Source organism: Nannospalax galili, unplaced genomic scaffold, assembly GCF_000622305.1.
Source record: "Nannospalax galili isolate Female #2095 unplaced genomic scaffold, S.galili_v1.0 scaffold280, whole genome shotgun sequence".
Taxonomy (NCBI): Eukaryota; Metazoa; Chordata; class Mammalia; order Rodentia; family Spalacidae; genus Nannospalax; species Nannospalax galili.
The window spans coordinates 1,285,296-1,308,737 of record NW_008347808.1 but is presented as its reverse complement, the minus strand read 5'-3'; the positions used below and the strand labels follow the sequence as shown (position 1 = coordinate 1,308,737).

At 35.4% G+C, this 23,442-nt stretch overlaps 1 protein-coding gene across 1 annotated transcript in view; it reads left to right on the top strand.

The window, feature by feature from the left end:
* The window catches only part of LOC103743174 (heat shock factor protein 3-like), a 67,745-nt gene extending 44,559 nt beyond the window's left edge, over window positions 1-23,186 (top strand). The window contains exons 4-12 of the mRNA XM_008844399.1: window positions 2,156-2,280; window positions 5,976-6,051; window positions 6,308-6,375; window positions 12,998-13,079; window positions 13,306-13,439; window positions 17,485-17,703; window positions 20,099-20,195; window positions 22,071-22,131; window positions 22,888-23,186. Of these exons, the coding sequence (XP_008842621.1) occupies window positions 2,156-2,280; window positions 5,976-6,051; window positions 6,308-6,375; window positions 12,998-13,079; window positions 13,306-13,439; window positions 17,485-17,703; window positions 20,099-20,195; window positions 22,071-22,131; window positions 22,888-23,186 (1,161 nt within the window). The remainder of the gene's footprint in view (window positions 1-2,155; window positions 2,281-5,975; window positions 6,052-6,307; window positions 6,376-12,997; window positions 13,080-13,305; window positions 13,440-17,484; window positions 17,704-20,098; window positions 20,196-22,070; window positions 22,132-22,887) is intronic.
* Window positions 23,187-23,442: the final 256 nt, after the last annotated feature.

Genomic DNA, 23,442 nt, shown 5'->3' with positions numbered 1-23,442 from the left:
AATTTTAAAATCTCCAGCAACAGTAAAAAAAAGTTAGGGTAAGAGTCAGGGTTTGAGTAGTGATTAAGATTGGGTTTACATAGAAAAAGTGGGGAAAAAACATACACAGAAGAACAAACAAAAAGTAGGAAATAAGGGGGGCGGGAAATGTGAGGCAGTCCTAGCTGAAGGTTAGCTGGAAAAGGAGTGGTAAAGATACACAATCAAATGATGTATGCAGACAGAGCCAGACTGTTTTATTTGGAAAAGGAAAATCAAAAGGGAAGGAGAAACAGGGAGTGAGAGAAGAATGAATGAATGAATGAGTGAATGAATGAATGAATGAATGAATATGGAAATAGGTAGTGTGAATGCATTCTTTCTAGCCTGTTTGTTGCCTGTCTTCCAGAAGTCTGAGTCACCCTTGCCATCTTGCTCTTGCCTCTAGGCCTTCATTTTGGAGATGCCCAGTTTATTAGCAGAGCAGCTGACAGGCAATTTGTTCATCATCACACACTCAAAAGAGAAAGAAAGGGAAGGAAGAACAGGGAGTGAGTGAGAGAAGAATGAATGAATGAGTGAATGAATGAATGAATGAATGAATGAATATGGAAATAGGTAGTGTGAATGCATTCTTTCTAGCCTGTTTGTTGCCTGTCTTCCAGAAGTCTGAGTCACCCTTGCCATCTTGCTCTTGCCTCTAGGCCTTCATTTTGGAGATGCCCAGTTTATTAGCAGAGCAGCTGACAGGCAATTTGTTCATCATCACACACTCAAAAGAGAAAGCTGGTTCATTGCTAATGTAATCGCACTCTCTTCTGAGTCCTGATAAAATATATGACCTGTACAGTTCATTTGCAGTTTATTACATACTGCTTTTCTTAGTCAACTTTTTAAAGTTTAAATATCAAAACTTTCCTCCCACTCTATTAATCACACAGGGATATTTCACAGATCAGTTCATTGTTCAGACATGTTTACAGCAGCCAAAAACAAATTAGAAGTTTCTATACACAATTTTCAATTTCACCTTGAAGAACCTAGAGCCCCTGGTTCCTGTTCACATTAGTATGATATGAAACGTCAACATAGCATAATTCATAGTTTTAGCCTGTTAAATTTTTATTACTTCCCTCATATGTATTAAATATTTGAATAAAAACTTTAACTATGAGGATAATGCATCTTGTAGTCTACTCAAACAACACATATTCAAATCATTAAAGCTGTCTCAATAACCACCTGAAAAAATAATTTTCACAGTTACAGACATTATTCTACATTAAATTGTAGAACACTCCCATAATGCTTCATATTTTAAAATACATAATTTAATGTCCTCCAATGTCAGCAGGCCTAAAATCAATCTATAGTCAGCTTTATTTCTGAGAATTAACCCCACTTGTAGATTATTCGTGAGCTAAAACTTCCTCCCTAACTATACTAATAATCACTCCAAACAGGAAAGATTTGGCTAAGAGTCAGAGTTCAAGTCTAAACAGAATGAGATGTATATATATATAGAACTATTTCTTCTTTATGTCACAATCACGTGTGAATGTCATATTCATTTTTGTCTCGTTACAGTTCTTAGTATAGAGCATCTCTTACTTTCCTTGTAAGATACTGTGATTTATTTCAGCATAGAAAGTTGCTATACCAGTTAGCTTTGTGTGTGTGTGTATGTGTGTATGTGTGTGTCTGTCTGCCTGTCTTTTTCCTGAGACAGAAACAGGCTATGTAGCCCAAGATAATCTCAAATTTGGGATCCCCATTTTCTCAGCCTCCAAAGTGCTGGGATTATAGCTATGTGCCTGTGCCAGTACATTGTGTAGTAGTTAATGTATTAATTTTACTCAAAACTATATGCTCAGTTTATTGCAGAACTTCTATGTGTAAGGTATTGTTCTTGAAATTGTTCTTAAGAATAAAGATAGGTAGAAACTGTATTGCTAATCTTCCAGGAGCTTTCATGTTAACAAGGAAAATTACATTGTATATAATAGCTGTAGAATGAAGCTTATATTGTTTACCATTATAATAGAGGTACATTTATAGAATTTGATGTACTATTTTATAATAATCATCCTTCTTTTTTCTCCCTTAGTGCCCATAGTAAAGAGTTGTTAGTATGTGAAACTTTTAACCAGCCAACTGTACACTGTTTCTATTTTAGGTATCGACAAGGACAAATGAAAAGGTCAGAAACTATTCTCAAGAGTTTCAGAAAATTATGACTGAAATGCAAGATTTGAGAAACAAGCAGACTAACACAGATGCTAAATTTGAAAAAATGAAACGGTGAGTGTTAATCCAGTTCCCTAATGCCAGTTTCCAACAATTTAAGACTGATTACATCTGAGTTATGAGACTACACTCTTGTTTGCTATATTACCTTAGTTCAATTTCTTTTAAGTAAAAACATAGCACTGAATTAAGTGCTTTAGTGCTTGGGTTGCTATTAATGATCCAATAGCTCAGATCATATAAATGTATATAGCAGATCATCGAATAAATCAGAAGTAAAATTGCCAGCATATAAGATAGCAATATAGATATGAGTACTAAAATAGATTGCAGTTTCCATTTCACCCTAGGGAAAAAAAGAAAGAGATGTTAAACATATGTGTTCTGTATTTAAGTATTCTAAGAACATTCCTAACTTATTTGCCAATTCTTCCTTTGGCATTTTCTTTTTATAACTTTAGATACTTTAAAATATTTTTCAATGTTTTATAAGGAGTCATAGAGTATATAGCACAGCATACACTGTCTCTTAAGCATTAAGGACCTTACCCAGGCAGTACTATTGAAAGACAAATTTTAAATAATAGTTGAGAAGTTCTACTGTAATGACTAGGAGAAAAGTTCTAATCTATCATTGACCTTAGACAAGATACAAGTGGATGTGTCCCAACAGATATTCATCAGTATTCAATTTAAACTTGATTTTCTCAGAAAATCCTTTAGTGAAGGGCAAGCGTACCTTTAATTTCATGATTCACTCTAACTTTTGTAATTAAGCTTTTCATGTATGGCAATAGAAAGAGAAGGGTGGAGAAAATAGGGGTATTTTTCTTGCTTTTTCATCAACATTGAAAGTAAGCCAAGATTTTCATTGAAATTGACCATGAGCCAACCTTTCATGTTAATTTTAGAGGCCAGTCTGTTGTTGAATGTTAACCATGGTGCATGTATGTACCATATGGTTGATATTGGTCCAGTGAGTTCTGGCTGGTTTTATAGGTAAACATGACCAAACACTACTTAGCAATAGTAAACAAAACCTGAATGACCTCATGTTGCTGTTGGAAACACTTTTATTCCAGAGACTTTTTCTTGTCTTTTCACTTTGGTCATCATCAACTGTTTTCAGTGATGCAGAGAAATTAGTGTTTGCACTAATTAACAAGAGATCCTACATGCAGAAATTCAAGATGTTAATTTATCTCGAGGATTTTATGAAGCCAAATTAATGCACTGATGTAAAACAAGAACCTAATTCACTATATCTAAAGCAACAAGGCTTTCTTTATTGTTCTCATCGTAAGAACACTTAAAAAACAGAATAGAGAACTGGATTAGAGGATAAGATTTTTTTAATATATTTTATTTTTTATTTTTATTTTATGTTTATGAGTGTATTGCCTGCACGTGTATAAGTGCACCCATGTCTTGCAATGCCTGGGGAGATCAGAAGAGTGCATCAGATCTCCTGGAACTGGAGTTACAGATGGTTGTTCACCACCATGTGGGTGTTGGGAACTGAACCCAGGTCCTCTGCAAGAGCAGTCAGTGCTCTTAACTACTGAGCCATGTCTCCAACCGCAAAAATAAGATTTTATGTTTTCTCAAGATATGGCTTTGGCTTTTCTGTTGATTTTTTTCAGACTTTGACTACCTAAAAAACTGGGATTTTACAAAGTCAAGGATTACTTAAGTATCAGCTCTTGTTAATTTGTTAAATGAGTACTTTATTTAAAAAACTGGGATTTTAAAGTGAATTTTGTACCTTTAAAGATGCACTCTCTGTATCTAGAAATGCATATAGCTCTGAGTCTGAACTTCATCTGAATTTTATGCAAAAGTTTACAGAGTTAAAAGCATGTCAGTTTAATACACACAAAGTGACCAAAAGTGCTCTCTTTTAAACACTACACATATACACTATACATTTACACCAGGACTTTCAACATGTGAACATAAAAATTCTTTTTAATGTTTCTGCTACCTAACGTCAGTACCATATAGATGGTCATCTAGTCAATTGGGCAGTCCTCCTACTGAAAGCATGATCTTCATCTAATTGACTTGACCAATAAGAATTTTGTTAGGGTGGTTTAGAGTGTGTAAGAACAATTGCTTGTTAAGAATGCAGAACCCACTTGAAAAATTAGAAATGAGCAGCATATATCAAAGCATGTGCCAAAGTTAGGGAGGAAGAGGTAGGGCGGATCCTTGGTGCTTGCTGGCCAGCCTATCTAGGCAAATCAGTGAGCTCTAAGTTCAGTGAAAAAAGACTGAGGGAGACCCCTAATATTGATTTCTGGCCTTTACGTGCCCATGTACACATGTGCATATACACTCCATACACATGCACATAATCTTTCTATTCTGTATATGAGATACACTTTTACATGAGAAAATTAGTCTGTTTGTGGGAGCTATCACTGTTTCCTGAATTTGTAAGACTTGTGAAGTCTTGAGATTGCTGGTGGTGTGGATTTATTATACTACTAAGCCAGATTCTAAATTTTGCTTCAAAAGTAGAAGCTTAATTCATTCCTAATTGTTGCGAGATCCTTTATATGTTTAATTTATTTACATACTTCATGTATATACTCCATCTAAACTGAAAAGCTCAAGAAGGCATATAACTAAGACTGGAGAGAGGGTTCAATGGTTAAGAGCAGTGGCTGCTCATATAAAGGACTTAGGCTTGGTTCCCAGCACCTACATGGTGTCCATAACTCCAGTTCCAGGAAATCCAGCGCTCCTTTCTGGCATCTGTAGGCATTGCACGGATGTGATGCACTTACACATAAGCAGGAAAAAATTCATACACATAAAGATAAAAATAAATAAAAGAAAAAAATTTAAAGAGGGCAAGTTACCAAGATGATGTTTTCCAAACCTAGAATTGTTGGTGTTTTTAACCATTCCAGGCTTATGTTCATATGTTTCCAACTGCATCATGACTATGATCTTTGAGCAAAGATCATTAGACGTGCTCAATCTCTATACACTCCAAGCAGTGCCTCACTAATGATTAAGAGCTATTAGATACTAGTCTTTGAGTAAGCAGATGTGTAAAAAAGTACATTCCACTTTATTTACAGCAGTTTTCTTAACACAAACCTTAATGAGAATTTGTATAAAAAGAAATTATACATTTGAAATTTAATCTGATGCCATGTGTCTTTTGTCATATTATTTATTAGAAGTATAGATGTATTGGTTTGCTGTAAACCTATGAGCCTAGAGATTTATATGTTCTCACAGTCTTATGTGAAATATTTTCCACTCCGGTGACTGCTAATAAGGAATTTATAATAGCATTATATTGGTTTGCAATGACTTTCATAGTCTCAAGTATGAAAATGTATTAAGGTAGGATGAGAGAGATCTTGAATATGACATCTGTCACTCTATTTGCCACAGGAGTTAAAAAATATCAGTGTGGTTTGTGATTTCAAAAGTATTAGTGTATGGATTAGGTGGGATTCTGTCCTAGCATATGCATTAGAATAGTTTTAATCCTCAGCACCACTAAAACTTACTGCTGTGAAATCTGTATGGGCTAATGAACTTCATAAAGACTGCAATTTTAAATTATAAGCCAGAAATGTTCCACAAGGATAAAGGCAGTATAATTTTTTTTGAAGAACACTATGAATGCTATTAATTCAGACAGTTCAACATGCATTTAGGTATTTTGTCTTCAAATTTTAAAGAAATACATCTTGCTTCATTTGGAGAATCTGTTTCTGTTGCAGGGACTACACAAACATTTTGCTTGAAATTACAAACCTGAAAAAGAAGTACTGGGATCAACAGCAACTGTTAACACAGGTATCAGTTGTCTTTTAAAGGACTCTTCTTTTTTATTTCTGCAAATTACTGTTTTTATATGGCGCTTTGAGCCACAAGATAGTTAGCATGTAAAATTATATGAAAGCCAAAACGAATTATGTTACATTTACATTATATAAATTATATTAGGTTGTAGTTGTCCTTACTGGGACCTCTCACAGCCTTCTTGTTTTATTATTGATTTTCCTCAATATTGAAGGTGAGGTCACAATTAAAATGTTTTCCATATTTTCAGATTCTCCAGTTTGTCTTTGAAGCAGTGAATGGAGGCGATACAGAAATAAAAAGTAATAAAAGTAACAGGTGAGTTTGTTGACTCCAACTATTCATCAAAAGGCCTTTTTTTCTCATATCTAAAAGTTCTTCTTTTTGTAACATCATTCTTGTTTTCAGTTCAGAACAAATTGTCGACATGTATGAATTAAGTATGTGACTTCAGGGGAAAGAGATACCTTCTAAGGAAAAAAAATCTTGTCATTAGTTCAGTATATATTGTTTATACATGTCTTTGAATTCTTTGGACATATTTAATAATCATTCTTTTGACTTATGTAGAGCTTTATCTAAGTTTCTGTCATTAGATTTTGGAATGGGACTAGTAATTTTTGGAGGACACATGTCTTAGTTTGTCAGGTTACTTATATATTTGCATTGATTCTTACATATCTGGACTTAGATTGCAGGTTTTGGGTGTTTTGTTTTTAAATCCATGCTGCCTTCTCCATTTAGTGAAGGTGTTTGCAGTATTCATGAGACATTCGGTTGTGGTATGGTTGAAGTGATGTTTTTCTCTGTTTGAATGGTATTCGGGGCACCAGGTTCTATCCGTATCCCTTCCCTAAAAGTTGAATACTGTCTGAAAAAGGTCACTATCCAACCGTAAACCCATCATGAAAATACAGCAGTTGACTACAAAACAGTCACTCCTTATTCCTGAAGTACCAGTTGTTTCAGGTAGTAAACGGACATTGATAGTATTGTGTGTACTAATATAATTTATTGTTAGTATTAGCGTATTGAAAAGGGAAATAAGAAGAAATAAATCACATACCACTATTGATCAGTATTAGGTTGCTAGGTAGGAAATAAAGGAGTTGGACATGCCTAGAGGGGGGAATGGGAGAGGAATAAAAAGGGAAAAGAAAATGAAGGGACATCGTGGGATTTTTCGTAAAAGGTCGAATAAAAAGGTGTGTTACTATGTAATCCCACCTTCCAGCGTGCCTGAATACAGACAGCCTGACACTCTGCGCAAATTTAGCCAAGAGGGCACCCAAACTGTTTTGAGGACCTATTCCTTCAGAATTTTCTGGGACCTGTGCTCCCAAACAAAAGCCTCGCTCTTTCTTTTACTGAAACATTATATCCCACTTCAGTAATGGGGAGGTAAAAGTGTGCACTTATATTTCAGAAAGCTGTGTCCTTTCTGACCTCTACTGACCTCAAATAGCACACATAAAGAGCCAGAAACATTCGTGATCAATTTAATACCATCTATTGTTTGCAACACAAATGGAATAATTACCTTATTGCTTTCAATAAGCTAAGTGCTGTTTGCAGCACATGCTTGATGTGCAAAACATCCACATCCACATTCATGCATTGTCCTGCTTCAAGGGCAAAGAAGGTTCATGAGCTCTACTTTTTGGTTGTAAGAGGAGCTCAAGGCTCAGTGAACTTGTCTGCATTATAAACAAACTAATATAAAGTAACGTTTTAGGTGCAATATTCAGTAAAAGTCACCTATCCAGATCATGTCCATACAGAAAAGTAGTTTCCATAGTTCCTCTTCTGTTTTATAAAAGAAGAAACATGTAAAAGTCATTCTTATTCTCTCTTGTTTGTTTTATCAAAAAAGAAGCCTTTCCATTGGGGTGGTTACTGGTGGTGGGCAATTAGGGTGCAGTGCAGCTGGAGGAGCAGCAGGAACCAGCATGGCATTGTCTTGGGTAAGTCCCCAGAAAACGTGTCATAGGCAGAAGAGCACTATGATGAGAAGGCAAACAAGCATGACGGGTATTCATGCAGTTGCAATTCAGGAAAGGGTCTCTCTTCTGATGCCAGACTATTGTCTTCTTATGTCAGCTCATGGTATCACTTTACCAGTCATGCTGGGATTCAGAGGTGGCCTGTAACATAAAGCACAGCCTTAGGTCCAATTAATGAAAGGAGCAGGATCTAGTCATTGGGTTTCCCTTAAGGGAGTTTATATAAAACAATGAGTTATGGGGGCTGTAAAGATGTCTCAGTGGTTAAGAGCAATGGCTGCTCTTACGGAGGACCCAATTTGGTTCTCAGCTTCCACATTGGGGCTAACTGTCCATAACTCCAGTTCCAAGGGATCCAGTGCCCTCTTCTGGCCTCCACAGGCATTGCATGATACAGGTGGCATATAGATACATGGAGGCAAAACACTCATACACAATAAAATAAAAATAATGTTTTAAAACATGGGTTACAGTAAAACATGTTGTTTCTTAAGATGCTTTTTCAGCACGATTTAGGGAAGAAAAATGAGATGAACAATTTTTAAAAATTCAAAGTATAGCTTGCTTTGAAAAGATTTAAGGTATAATTTGCTTTTCCAAGTGCTTCCTGAGCAGGTAATTCTTTACCCCTTTTTTTGGTTCTGTACATTATTTCTGAAAAAATGAATGAGTTAGTTTTAACTATGGCATGTCCTTGTGTGTTATTTGGCGAATGGAATGACAGACATGAACTTCCCAAAGTTGGCAAAAAGAGATAAAAGTTTTAAATACACAAGTGAAAAAAGTGCTTGTTTTGAATTGTTTTGGGAACCACTTTACAGAGAAAGCAGTTAATAAGTGTCTACAAACAATTCAAGAAGATTCATGCATTTGAGCAGCAACAAAAATAATGCCTCATAAGTTTCTAATGACAAACCAATGTTGGATTCCACTAAAATGAACAATGTATAAATTATCCCAATTAACTTAAAGATGCAATTTCTTGGAATAGCTGAGAATAAGCCGTAGTAATAATTTGACAAGTATATGCTGAATCAGCAACATCTGCACAAGCAAAAATTTCTTTCATAGACTAATCCAAAATATTTTGCTGTAAGGGGTTCCCATAAGTTGTGAGGACCTACTGTAATTTTCCTAATACATCTAATTTTGTAGTTTCGGTTATAGATAAATCTAATCTTGGGCTACTGTCAGTAGTCATAAGCAAATGCTCTATTATCCAAGGGTGTAGGAGGGAGTTGGTCTGCATCTTTTGTCATTTTAGGATGAGGCAAGACTTTGGATTATTCCACTTCTTCTATATCTTGGGGGCCTGAAAATATAGTGGAAGAGTCCCATCCAAGGACATTATTAGTGGCAAAAAGAGAGCATCTCATTAGGTGTTTTTACCATAGACATCTTTATATCATAAAATAATAGTAGCTTCTGTTAGAAATATTTCATCCCTCAGCTGTTCTCAAGGGTGTAACACCTTAATAAACAGCTATTTTATTGTTCTGTTCCTTGATACAGAGTCAGGGGATCAGCCTGACTAAAAACATTTGAGAGAGAGAGTGGGTGGGAGGGCCAAATCCCATCTCCAGAGTCAGTTTCTTAGTGAATTCAAAAAGCACATGACAACTTCCTAACATAATGTATGCACTAAAGCACTTGTTTCTCTGTAAAACTGAACCTAATGGTTTGTACTACACAGTAAACTTGTTGTTGGGCCATTGAAAACTGGCTGGACTCAAAGCACCTGTCTTCCTTACAATGTATATAATTTTTTTCATTATGACTCTTACAGTCTTCTGGGTCTTGCAGTGGATATGGGAATTGGCAAAAGTAAGAACACTTGATTTTGAAGATTCACTCTCTGGTATCTTTAAAGTGTATAAAACCGTGATATGGCAGTTCAAAGTCATAATCAAGGAGAATCAAATAAACAAAAGTATTTTCCATAATTTGCCAGTGTCTAGCCTGATACTTCCCTAGCTATATTTGGAATGAGCAAATATTTATACCCACTATTAGTTACCTTCTATCTATAAATTTAGGCACACAATCCGAAAACATAATAAATATCCTTTCTCCTGTAAAGAGATCAAGTTGTAGGCTAATACAATTTTCTGATTGATATTTCCCATTACAGGCCTCTTTTTATCCTTCAGTTTAACTTTAGACTTGGTGTGAATGAAGAAAACCGTTAGACCTTTTTTTTCTTTTTGATTTGAATCAAACAGGTACAGGTGGGTGTCTTGTTAACCCTCTGTGAGACAGAACATGTTGAAATTTCCCTTGTTTTGGTCTCCAGAATATCCTTATTTTCCTCTCCTTATGAGTAACCATGAGGAAAGTGGCCTTGTCAGATTTAGCCACTATTCTCACTGACAAGACCTATATTTTCCTATATCTCATCCTTCTTTATTAGCAACCACAAAGAAGGTGGAGCTTATTTGGATTATTTGGTCTTACCAATGTGACTCCTAAATAATTCCCTATGAATTTAATGATTTTTTTAAAATTTCCTGGTTAATCTTATCTTGTCTGTGTAGGCTATGTCACTCTCTAGAATAAATACTAGCTTTACATGTATCAGGGGTGTCAGCCAACCTCTAATGATTGTGTGAGATAACTAGAGTCTCAGCTTCCTTGTAGGTTGAACTCTAAATGTTCTTTTGCTTTTTCTTTAAATCTCTTAATTTGTTGGCAAGCATGATAGTAGTCGGGGTGAATTCCCCTTTAAAGAACGGTATCAGTCTGGGTCTCTGGGTTACAAAGGCCACATTATAATTTAAACATGTAATCTTGGATTAAGTGTCCATAATTTAGAGAATGCAAAACACAGAAAACTAATACCTAAAATAACTTGGAAAAATTTGATATCAGGATGCCTTTACTTTTTAACCTATCTTTGTCACTTGCCATTGTAACCTGAACATGAATTCAAAGGTAGCATGATACTGCAGAAACAAAGTAGAAAACAAGCAGAGAGCAATGGAGTTTTTAGGAAAGGATATTTTACTTCAGGGAAAAAAAGTAGGCTTGCAGATGCAGGTCAGAAAAAAAGCAGGTGTTAAGAGCCTACATGTGCAGCCTCTGCAGCTGCCAGGAGGCAGGTACACTACTTATTCCCACTAGTCACCTTCATTTTTTTTAATTTTCCTGGGGAAGGGAGATGGCTGGAAGGCAGGAAAATTAGGTGAGGAAGGAGCATGAGATTCAGTAAGAGATGTTTTCTTTGGAAGTTCTCCGTTTTGTCTCTTGATAAGGCTGTAGAGCTAGTCTGATTTCATTACACAGAGTTAAATGCTTCAGTTGAACCATTTCTAAGCAGTAGCTTAACCGGTCATCAAATTTTTTCCCAAGATTCTGAATCAAGTGTCCCATGGTTTGTATACCAGAGACAATATCTCTAAATAACATTTAAAAGTTCACAAATTTGCTTTAATGACGCATTAACTCTAATTCCTTTAAATAAAGTCATTAATTGCCATGCATGTGCACAAGGTTCAGGAGACAACAATATCCCTGCAGTGAAAGCAGTAAGGTGAAAATATGAAGTTCAGAATTCGTTCCTAGAGGTCCTGCCCTGGTAAACAAATAGATAAAAACAGAAAATAAAGAAAGAATTGTTAATGTGTGCCAGTGTGAGCTATCAAGAAAGACTCGGGCTTGTCATATGACTTAACCTTGTCTATGTCTGGGGGCGTCCTATCTTGGGACTTCTCTGGTGCTAATTTGTGAGTTAATTCTCTGGCCTGAGATACCAAGGAAACCTTGTGCTCATTGTCATAAGCTTGGGACATATGACTGGGATGTCTTGCAATTCCCTTTTTCCTCAGGACTTGTCTGGGTGCTGAACTGTGAATTCTAAGTAGATAGCCTCTTCCTCATATGGGGTACCAAAATGCAGCATTTCTGTGAGATGTCACGTTACAGTTAGGCCTGCATTGAAACAGTGTGACTCATAGCATCCATTTTATACAAGAGCTGGTCTGAACTGTCCTGAAAACCCTTTCCTTCAGAATTCTCTGGGAACTCTGCTCTGAGTGATGATGAGCAGCAAGGGTGACAGTCTAAGCACACACCTTCACCTCACAGGGAGACTGGCAGTGAGGTTAGCATTTCCAGTTGAACATTCTTTTTATGTGTATGAGTGTGTCATCTGCATGTATGAAAGTGCACCTGTGCCGCGCAGTGCCTACGGAAGTCAGAAGGTGTTGGATTTCCCCTGGAACTGTTAGGAACTGTTGCTAGCCACTGTGTGGGTGCTGGGAATCAAACACAGGTCCTCTGCAAGAGAAACCAGTACTCTTAATTGCGGAGCCATATCTCCAGCCTCTAACTGAAGATTCCTAATTGAATATTATTATCTTATGATGGGGGTTCAATGTTGATTTTCTACTTAGTTGTCTTTTCTTTTTAGTTTGCATTCTACACAAGAAAATTTCCTTTTTCCCAACTATCCAGTTGTTTATTTCTGAATATAATCATACATTAACAATTTTCTTAAAGGATCTTAAACTTTACTATAGTAGATCCATTAGGAAATACAGCCACATAATCTTTACTGTTAGTATTGGCTTTTGACATAAGACATTCTAGGCTGATTTTGTCCTTTTCCTGCCTCAGTCCTAGAATCAAGCATAACTTCAAGGCACTTTATATTCTTTGCTTTAATTTTACATTACACAAAGTATACTGACAAAAATCTAACCTTTTAGGAAGTAGCTAACATATAAGGATAATATTCCAAGTGATCACTAATCATTTTAAGTGACCTCTTATTTAAAATATCCTGGGTCCTTTCCTCACTTTTATGCTGAGACACATTCAGTTCCAATGGGAACTATTCTGACAAAGGATGAGTAAAGGATAGGCTTCATACAACAAATTTTGCTGACCATTCCAACAGTAATATAGGTTATGACACTGAAATGTGGATCTTATTGCAGGTCATTACAATTATTACCTGGAGCTTCAGATTCTGAATATGAGCGCCCGTATTTCCATATTCCAGAGGAAAAGAAAGAAGAAGCAGTAAGATTCTTAAATAAAATGGTGTTGGTGTTTGCGTTAAAATGAGTGTTTGTAGATAAAATGTCCAGTTCCTGATCCTAGTATTTCTTATAAAATTATTAAATGAATTCAATAGGAATTGCATCAAAGAAATACCATGTGTGTGTGTGTGTGTGTGTGTGTGTGTGTGTGTGTGTGTATACATAACCAAGTCCGATTTACTCTAACCTTTCTATATATTTAGATGCACATATTAAAAGATGGTTATGCGGTTATTGAAAACAAATATAAAAGTCTCCTTGACAATATCTCACCTGTTTTGGAAGATGACTCCAACAATGTAATTTCATCTGTAGACCAACCAAGTGGAGATGATGAGTAAGTGGATTTGAGGGCTAATGAAACACAAAATGATCTTAAGTTGTATTAGGCACGTGATAGATCTTGTAAGTGAACAAATAATACTGCTGGTTCCATAGCAATATATTACTCATTTGTGTTTATTTTGTAGCAGTAATATGACTTGCATCCATTTTCATGCTAACTCCCCTTTATAACCAACAAAAACACTTATAAAACAGTTTGACTTGGATTTTATTACCACAGAACGCGATTATCACAACTGATAATTAGCATAAATTATTATATATAACATATATATGACAGAGAAATAAGTATTGCATATATATACATACATATTTGTTCTGCACTTTTGCTACGTTAGCAATAGCAAGTTTTAATTCCAGTAGTAAAAAACTCACATTTACGAAAGCAACAAAAAAAAAAAAAACCAAAAGGCTGAGGATAAAGCTCATTTGTAAAATAATTGACTAGCACATGTAAATATTCAGGTTCAATGGCCCAGCAACATCAAAATAAATTAGCATATATCACACATTTAATATTTGTAGGGAGCACATTTCATTAAAAAAAAAAAAAAGCTCAACATTTCCAGGCATTTTTTTCAGGGCCTAGGGCGATGGCTCAGTGAGTAAAGCACTTTCCCTTCAAGAGTGAGGACTTGTGTTTGGATCCCCAGCACCATACAAATGCCTGAAATTGGTGGTGTGTATCCTTTAGCCCAGCAGTGGAGGTAAAGACAGCTGAATCTTGCATGCTCACAGGTCAGTCACTCCATCCCAAATGGCGAGCTTCAGAATCAATAACAAGACTCTCAGAAACCGCTGTTGACCTCAGGCCTCCACATCCATATGCACAGGCAAGCAAACTCACATAACACAGCCATGCACACATGCATACACCACACACATTCCCACCAACAGTGTATAAGAGTTCCCATTATGCTTCATCTTTGACTGTGTTTATTATTAGTAATAAACAGTATTGTATTGTGGGTTTTGACTTGGTATTTTACAGATGATAATGAAATCGAGTGTTTTTATACACATTCACTTCTATGTCTTTTTTTTTGAACAATATCACATCTTTAGCCAATCTTTAATAAGATTTTTTTTTATGTTGAGCGTACAGCATTTTAAAGAATGTTTTTTATGGAACAGAGACATCTGTATGTTGAAGAAGTTCGTCTGTCTATATATTGAAGACTTTTTAAGTGTTTAAACATTTTATTTAAATATTTAAGGCTCAATGATGCCTATTTGGGCAGAGGGGAGGCCAGATGGGGAATCACAAGTGTAGCACAGGAAAAAAAAAAGAGTATTATAAAAGACTGTTTAGCAAGGGGACTAAGTGAAGAAAAGCCTTCTCTCTCAAAGATTATTTATAAGGCAGAATATTATAAAATAACTTTAGGAACTATTCAAAGGCAATGCAAGGGGTAGAAGATTTTGGTAGGTGTGAAATATTTGACATTTGACATTTACATTGTTAGCCTTAGCCTGTAATTGCTGTGCCATCTCTCCAGTCCAGGTGAAATATTTGAGGCAAAAGCCATTACAGCCTCGAGCCAGGGTATCCTAGACATAGGAATAAAATGAATAAATAAGACATTTAGTCACTGGTGCCTAGGAAATGTGTTTAAGAAGACATTGGGAAGCACATATTTTTGGAGAAGGAATGTAGAAGAATTCTTTTTTTGTTTTTGTTTTTATTTTTGTTTTTTAGGCAGGATATCCCTGTAGCCCCAGTTGTCCTGGAACTCACTAGGTAGACCAGGCTGGTTTAGAACTCACAGAGATTCACCCACCTCTGCCTCCCAAGTGCTGGGATTGAAGATGTGTACCACCACACCTGACGAGAAGAATTCTTAAATGTTTGTACAGATATTACAAAAAATATATATCTCCTATAGCCAACTGCATAGACTCTATCTGGATAGTCAGTGTCATGTCCAACAAGTGAACAGAAGTAAAGATTGCTAATAGTAGGCACATCTCAAAATGAGAACATACCGAGAAAAATCATTAATAAAGAAAAAAAGAAGTCAATGGGTCTCAAACTTTATGGCATCTGGAATGTTGGAATAAATCATGTTAATACCTACACACTGAACATAAGCAGGTAAATTATCAATTCAAATTTCAGGAAAAGTATACCATTACAGATATTTTGAAACATGGCCACACGCTGTAGCCCTGGCTGACCTAGAACTCTCTATGTAGACCAGGCTTGCCTCAAACTCACAGAGATCCACCTGCCTCCGCCTCTCGAAGTGCTAGGATTAAAGGTGCATTCCACCATGCCCAGCTAGTTATAGATATCTGACAGCTTTCTAATGGTCAATTCAGAAAGAATATGTAAAATATGGCTGCCTATGCAATTTAATTATTCTATTTGAAACAAGCATTTAATCCTATGATGAAATTAATCTCTGTTATAGCTATACACTAACTCACTGGACATTTTAGGCTGCTATTTAGCTTCTGAGCCTTTTACTTGATCAAACCTATGTAATTTTTTATAGAATATGAGAAACAATTGAAGAACTATTTGTTTTTCCTTTAGATTTCCTGTATAATATTCTATTGTATGTATATTCTACATTTTATTTACTTAGTCGTTAATTCATTGAAACATAGTATTTTCATTTTTTGTTATATGTAACACTGCTATGAATGAAAACTTGACCTATGTGCTGTGAATATAGATCTTGTTGGCACCATAACATTGAAGTGTGAATCACATATACCTCTGTAAATGATGCTAATATTCATATATTCTGAACAGATACTTATAGACAAATGTATATACATAACTAAGAATTGTGCATATATGACTTTATATGGAGATAAGATATGTACAATCAAAGTTATATGTTTTAATTTTGTATTTTGACAATTGATGGTGAATTTGCTGAGCTGTTAATTCACCATCAAAATCCTCTATTAGAGCATTTTCATTACCCCAATAAGATCTTTCATGCCCATTTACATGACCCATTTTCTGCCTCTGTAAATTTAAATTTCACTGTTCTGGACATTTCGTGTCAATAGAATAGAAAGTGATGAGTCAATTGGTCTGTCAGAATATTTGGGCACTGTATCTTATATAAATGAAATGAACAAAGCACTTATTGGCACAGTATAAATTATTTTATCTGTTTGATTGGGGTTACATGGGTTTGTGCATGCTGTCATCATTGTTGTAAATTCATATGAGCAAGGTCTCAGAGGCCTGGAAGACTCTGTTTCTCTATGATCGTGCACCAACCCCAATTCCTAACAATTGTTCCACCCCCTCTTCCACAATGGTCCCTAAATCCTGGGTGAGTGAGGTGAGTCCTATCCAGCTACATGCACTCTGAAGTCTCTTATTCTCCACACTTTGGTCAGTTGTGACTGCATACATCACATTCTGTTGTATTAGGAAGATACCCTGGTGAGAGATGAGAGATGCATTAGCAGTCTCACTACATCCTGTTCCACTGTGTTCTGTGATCCTTAGGTGATGTTCCATTGTAGATGTGTCATTTAAGGCTGGACATCTCTCAGACACATTCTCTGTTTGTGACCAGTGATGGAACTCTGTATTAGTTTCCATATGTTGAAAAAAGTTTAGTCTTCTTTGACCCTAACCATTCCATAGTATGTTCTCATTCTCTCTTTGTAAATGAGAATGTTTATTCAATTTTATGCTAGAAGAATACTACTTAGACTTTTTAAAAACGATTTTATAGGAGCTCACATAAGACACTGCATTCACTTCTAAGGAAATTCTTAACTGTTTAGTATTTATGAAATGGTTAAAATTACGTGTACTTTTTAAGTTGTAATGTACATATTTTTGCATTAGGAGATGGTCATTAGCCTGCAAAGAAAAGGGATGCATATTATAACTTAAGGTATAATTTCTTTGTGAAATTCATAGGAAATGAATTTTTTTTTAAATTATTTTACCTGGATATTACAAATCTGCTTCTACAATACAAATGAAAATGCAATAGCCCATATAATCTTAATTCTAGCAACATGTTTAGTTAGCATTATTCTGCATTATTTTTCAGAAAAGTCTCTAAAGTGCCAAGTCAGGATATACCTATGAATGAAGATTCACTGACCTTTCCCTTGGATTTAAACACACCATTTTTAGAGGACAAATTCATTGAGGAACTCTTTGAACAGAAATCTAAGGATATGTCTTTATTCTTAGAGTCTTCTCAGAACAGTGATTCAGTTTTGACTGAGAATAAATCAGACACCAATTATAACACTTCAATGAGCAGGTATATAATGTCTTCCATCTCTTACCTGACCTAAGTATTACTTTACATGTTTTAGGGGAAAATGTTTTATTTTCCTTAGTCTAGGAATGTAGAAAAAGAAAAAGTTTAATTCTATCCCTTGAGTAGAATTGAAAAAGGTGGCATGGAATAATACTTACAGACCCCTTGAAGAGCATCTCTTTCTACTCTTTCCCTTTTCTGTGAAATCTAGTAATATTAGTACAGTGGGTGAAACTTAAAAATACCAGTATAGAGGCTGGAGAGATGGCTCAGCAGTTAAGAACATTGTTCTTGCAGAAGACCTGGGTTTGAATCCCAGCACCCACATAGCAGCTAACTGTCCATAACTCCAGTTCTGGGGGATCCAACAGCCTCTTCTGTCCTCCGCGGGCATTGCATGACACAGGTGCACTTACCTACACTCAGGCAATACATGCATACACATAAAATAAAAATAATAAATAATAAATATTTTAAAAACTACAAGTATATTGTTAGTGACTCCCTAAATCTACATGATTGCATTCTACACTATAGTCATAGTTGTACAGTTGAATATTGAGTTGAGTCTACTCTCACTTTGAGACCTTAACCAATCAAGCATTTTAAAGTAAAAACTCAATTATTATCCATATTTATACTTAGCTCTGATATATGGCTTATGTTTTGATGAAATTTGGATATTGATTTTCAGATAATACATTATTCTGATGTTAGAAAATTATCTGTCATTCCAAAGTATAATATTATGATGAGGAAAGCAAGATGTGCTTAAAATAACATTTCCCTTAGGCACCTCCTCCAAGTGTCATCACTTCTTCTCATACACCACAGATGCACTCTTTGGTTGGTAATATATTTAGTGCTTCTTCCTCAACGGTCTGAAAATGAGAACTCAACATTGGTAGTGTAAAGTAGTTCATCTTAGGTCCAATATTAGCTCTGAAATTAGAATGAAACCTCCTGCTTGGAACAGAACTATGAGAAATAAAGAGAAATGCCTTCATTTCCTGAAATTAGGCGGTGTGTGTGCCTCAGCAGAAATACTACTAAATTGGAGACACAAGGGCACTATTCTCAGCACATATCTACCCTGAGCAGTGTGTGAGGAGGGATGTCTTCCTAGTTTCACTGTCATCAGCAGTCCTTTCATTTGTCTCCTTATATGCTTATCGTCTTGTATTTGTATTGTTCCTCATTACTAGCTCTCATTTATTGCCCAACCTCAGAGAAACAAAGGTCACATGTGGCCCTTGGTAGACCTTATCACATAAATAGCCTCTTGACAAACACACCCCAAATGAGATCACATGAGCTTCCTCAGCCTAATCCCAAACTTCAGTGTAGACCCTTGGACCTGAACATAAAGGAACTACCCTAAAAAATAAAATAATATCCTTTAGGGCAGTAAATCTTCTCAGAATCTTAACTAATCATGACAACTCTGTTGATTGGGGTGATTATGTTTAGTTGCTTTAATTTTGCCTGATTTGACCATCAAAGCTCAGTTCAAGTTCCACCAGATTAAGAAAGCTATAAGGAAGGCCAAAGGCTTCCTATTATATTGACCTAGAAGAATTTAATGGAATTTGGGCCTCTGAAGTCAGGCCGACTAGCAATATTAATAGTAATAACTGGTAAAAAAATAAAAATATTTCTCAGATCACCTGACTTTCCTAACGAATGGCACCATAAAATGAAGTCAAGTGCTTCAGAATGCATTAGGGAGGAATAGTCAAAATATGTAACTTTTTTGCTTACTAAAAGCAGGCATGTGCCCCATTCACTCCAATCAGTGACTCTCATCTGTTTGTGAGATTCAGACTCAGTGTTGGCCACTGATAGGAATTCAGGCACTTTCCAAAGCCTAAATTTGGATATACAGTCTCATAAATACAATAATCCTAGAGGCCTTTTGGGGTTAGCGAGCTACATTTTGGGGTGCCTTGCATCTTACTCTTCTGAGACAGTGTTTATCATCTTTATTTTCTGCCAATAGGACAAAAATACCCTGTAGCTATTGACAGCTTTGAAGAAGAGTTGAAGAGTACTTTCTATTCAAAATCAGACTGAAGTGTTTTTCCCTCCACCCTTTTCTGGGCTTCTTCGGGTTGAAAACTTGGGAATTGTATTTGGAAGTAGGCTGCTCTAGTTCAGTTAGAACTGGTGAATTATGCACTAAAATCTATTTAATAGCAGTAGACTTTATATTCTGCAAGTAAGATGTCTATAACTGGAATGTGCCATGTTGCTTTATGGTTTTTCAACTAAGAACCTGCCATAACTGCTCAATTTATTATGTCTATGTGATTTTTTCCCAAAAAATGTCCCTTGGAATTCAGATGACTATGTTTTACATCCTTCTTCACTACCTATTTCTCTTTTGCTAATGAAGGGATAAAATGCATATTCATTATACTGATGAAAATATGGTAGACTGGTCACTACTGTCTAAGAAGGAAGTAGATTATGACTTGGATCATGCCAGTGAGGTAAGTTGTCAGTTCATTTTTTGGGACTTTCCTGCATATATTTTAGTTACTCCAAAAGGAGAATGGCGTATGACAATTAGCACTGATAGCATCAAGTCTGGGGTTTAAGAATACTTGAGTTCTCACCTTCCTTGGCTTTTCCAGTGATTTGGTGTATTCCATGCTTTCCCTGGTTTTCTGAAGTTCTTATGCCTCTATTTTTCATTGTAGTATCACAGTGTTTCTGTCCTTGTGTGGTGATTTTTTTCTCTAATAATTTGAAATATTCAACATTAAAGTACTCCATGGTATGAAATTGTAATATTTTGATAATAGTGACTTATATATTCAAAGTTTCTCTTCTTGTCACAGTATCTTTCAGTGCTGTACAGAAACCTTTTCCTCCATTAGAACTTGGTGTTTAGAATCTATTTATAATATGTTATTGCATTTAGAGAGCCTTGTTTATAATTCTCTTTTCAGTCAATCAGTTGTGATCTTCCTTCTTTGACAACAAACAAAATGGAAACTTTATTCAATATGGATGCCATGGAAGAAACAAATGTAAGATCCATTTCTCTTTATTACTTTTTATACACCATCCCTCTGTATGTTTACTGATGAAGATTGCCATTATTGATTATTAGCAGGAAAACTTTTCAGTTAAGTAAATGTTAGAAGATTGTTTAAAATATGCCATCTAAATTCTCCCCTTGACCATTTCATATTTTTGTCAAGTACCTTCATATTTATTTATTACAAAAGGTCCAGCATAGTATGTTTTCAAGATTTTAATACTCTGGTGTATATATAAGAAACAATAGGTACCACTTAGTCAAGTGAAATTATTTATTTACACGTTTGCAAAATTAAGTACTTATAGTAAGTAACTGACAAGCTTAATAGAGTGTTACACATACTCATAGCCCAGCTATTTCAGATGCTAAGGCAGGAGAATCTCCTGAGTCCAAAAGTTCAAGACCAGCCGCCTAGGCGGTGTAGTGAGACATTATCTCAAAAAATATTTCCAGATGCTTCTAAATAAACTGTTGCTTTTCTTGGCAATGGCTTTCTTCATAAATTACACAAAGAAGAGTCTTACTGTTTTCTTATCTATATGATCATAATTGGGACTATATGTTCAATTCGATGGATTTCTATAGTGTAAATATTTTACTTATTATTTTTAATTTATGGGTATGTGTGTATTGCCTGCATGCATGTAAGTGCACACTGTCAAGCAATGCCTGCAGAGGTCAGAAGAGGACATCAGCTTCCCCTGAAACTGAAGTTAAGGACTGTTGTTATCTGCAGTGTGGGTGCTAGAAATCGAACCTGGCTCCTCTGTAAGAGAAGCCAGCACTCTTAACCACTAGCCCATCTCCCCAGCCCTGGAACTGTCATTTTTTATCACTGACCCAAATAAGCTATATTGTTGAGACAGGGATACCATGAAAGACGTTTTTGCTAGATGAATTAGGCATTTTTCATGAGTCTTATCACTCAAGTTCAAATATAGCAGTGTTTGTTTCTGTCTTGACAAATAAATATTGAGATGTAAAGTTGACTGTTTTGCACTGTAAGTTGAAATTGATTTTTTTTCTTTTTTTCTTGTCTAAAGAGCAGTTAGTAAAGAAAACTACACCTTGAGAAAACAAAATGCATGAAAAGATTCTTCCCTCTACTGTGTTAATCTCTCAAGAAATAAGCTTTTTGGGGTGCAATGAACAAAAACTTGGACCTCACACTTGCAAAACATACTGTGGCTTCCCAGACCCAGGGGAAAGGTTTCTTTCTTAATTAAGGTTTCTTTCTTAATTAAGAATTCTTAACTTCATTAAGAATGAAGCGTTAAATCAGGATTCTGGTATTTTCTTTTTTTTTTTTTTTACCTAGAGTCTAAGTCTGATGAAAAATGAAGGCAAGCAAAGTCGTCTTGAAGCCAGTGGGAAAAAAGGTACAAAAGAATATTTGTCGAGAGATCAAAATGTGTATGTCTTAGTTCCTGCCCCATAATTCATTATCCAGATGACCTTTGGCAAGTCATTTGTTTTTTGGGAGCCCCAGTTTATGCTTGTATAAATCACTGTTCTTATTTCATAAGTTATTTTAAATACCGTAATATATATGGAAAGGACCCTGATAATGACTATATACACTTAAGAAATAAAACATTGTATGTATCAGATATTGTATGTATCTGATTTTGTAAAATCAGATATTGTATATATCTGATTTTAAGAAATGTCATTGCAAGAACATTAAAAGAATATACATATTAAGTTTGTGATTTCCACATGACATCGAAAGATTTTTTTCCTCAGAAAATGGGTTCTTTGTGGTTTACTAAGCTTATTCCACACAGTTCGCTTCTATTTTGTGGGAAATATACTCTACCAAATTGATGTGCTATTTGTTAGTGCCGTCTTAACTCCAAAACATATTTGCATATAATAAAATGACATTTTTCTCCTATGGAGGTATCAAAAAGATTGAACGAGTATATACATTAGGAAAAGCAGGTAGTAGATTCTAAGACTAATAGTACATTATTCATGGTTAGGACAGTCAATTTGAGGAGTCTAACTTGGAAGAATGGAAGGATAACTCTTATTTTCTTCTGTGAAGCATTTAACAGTATAAGACTTGTGAATTATAGTTTGTTTAAACATTTTCCTCTCTCATCACATGTAACAAAACACTCTCTCTGCAGACAAATATGTGGCACAATACATGGAAAAAGCCGTGCTTTCCATATTAGATGAGACGCCAAGATGTGATTTGGAAAAAAAATTTCAAGATTCTTATGATCTGCCTTTGGATGAGCTGAAGAAGCCATCAAATGTTTTAGCAGCTTTAAGTGACCATAATTATATAGCCCTCAACAGTCCTCCACAAGAAGATGCTGCAACTACTATTGAAAAATTTGCGCCCCAGTTATGTATGGATACCAGTGTGGATTCCAGTAGATTCCCTTTGCTCGTTCTTAACCCTGCTAGTAATATGTTTTGAAGAGTACATTGAATTTGCCTTTCTATCAGAATGCATTGTGAGCTTCAACAACATTATCTTCCTGGTTGAAAACAGACAACTAGGATGAAATTCAGATGATGCAAGATAAGAAATATAGGTGTAAGTTTGAATATACTAAAAAGTTGGTTCTTAATTTTAAACCAATAATACCATATGCCTTATTTGTAACTAGAGCAGAAATTTATGTCAGGGCATTTTTCTAAAGAATTAGCAAATTTATGTCCTAACTTTTGCT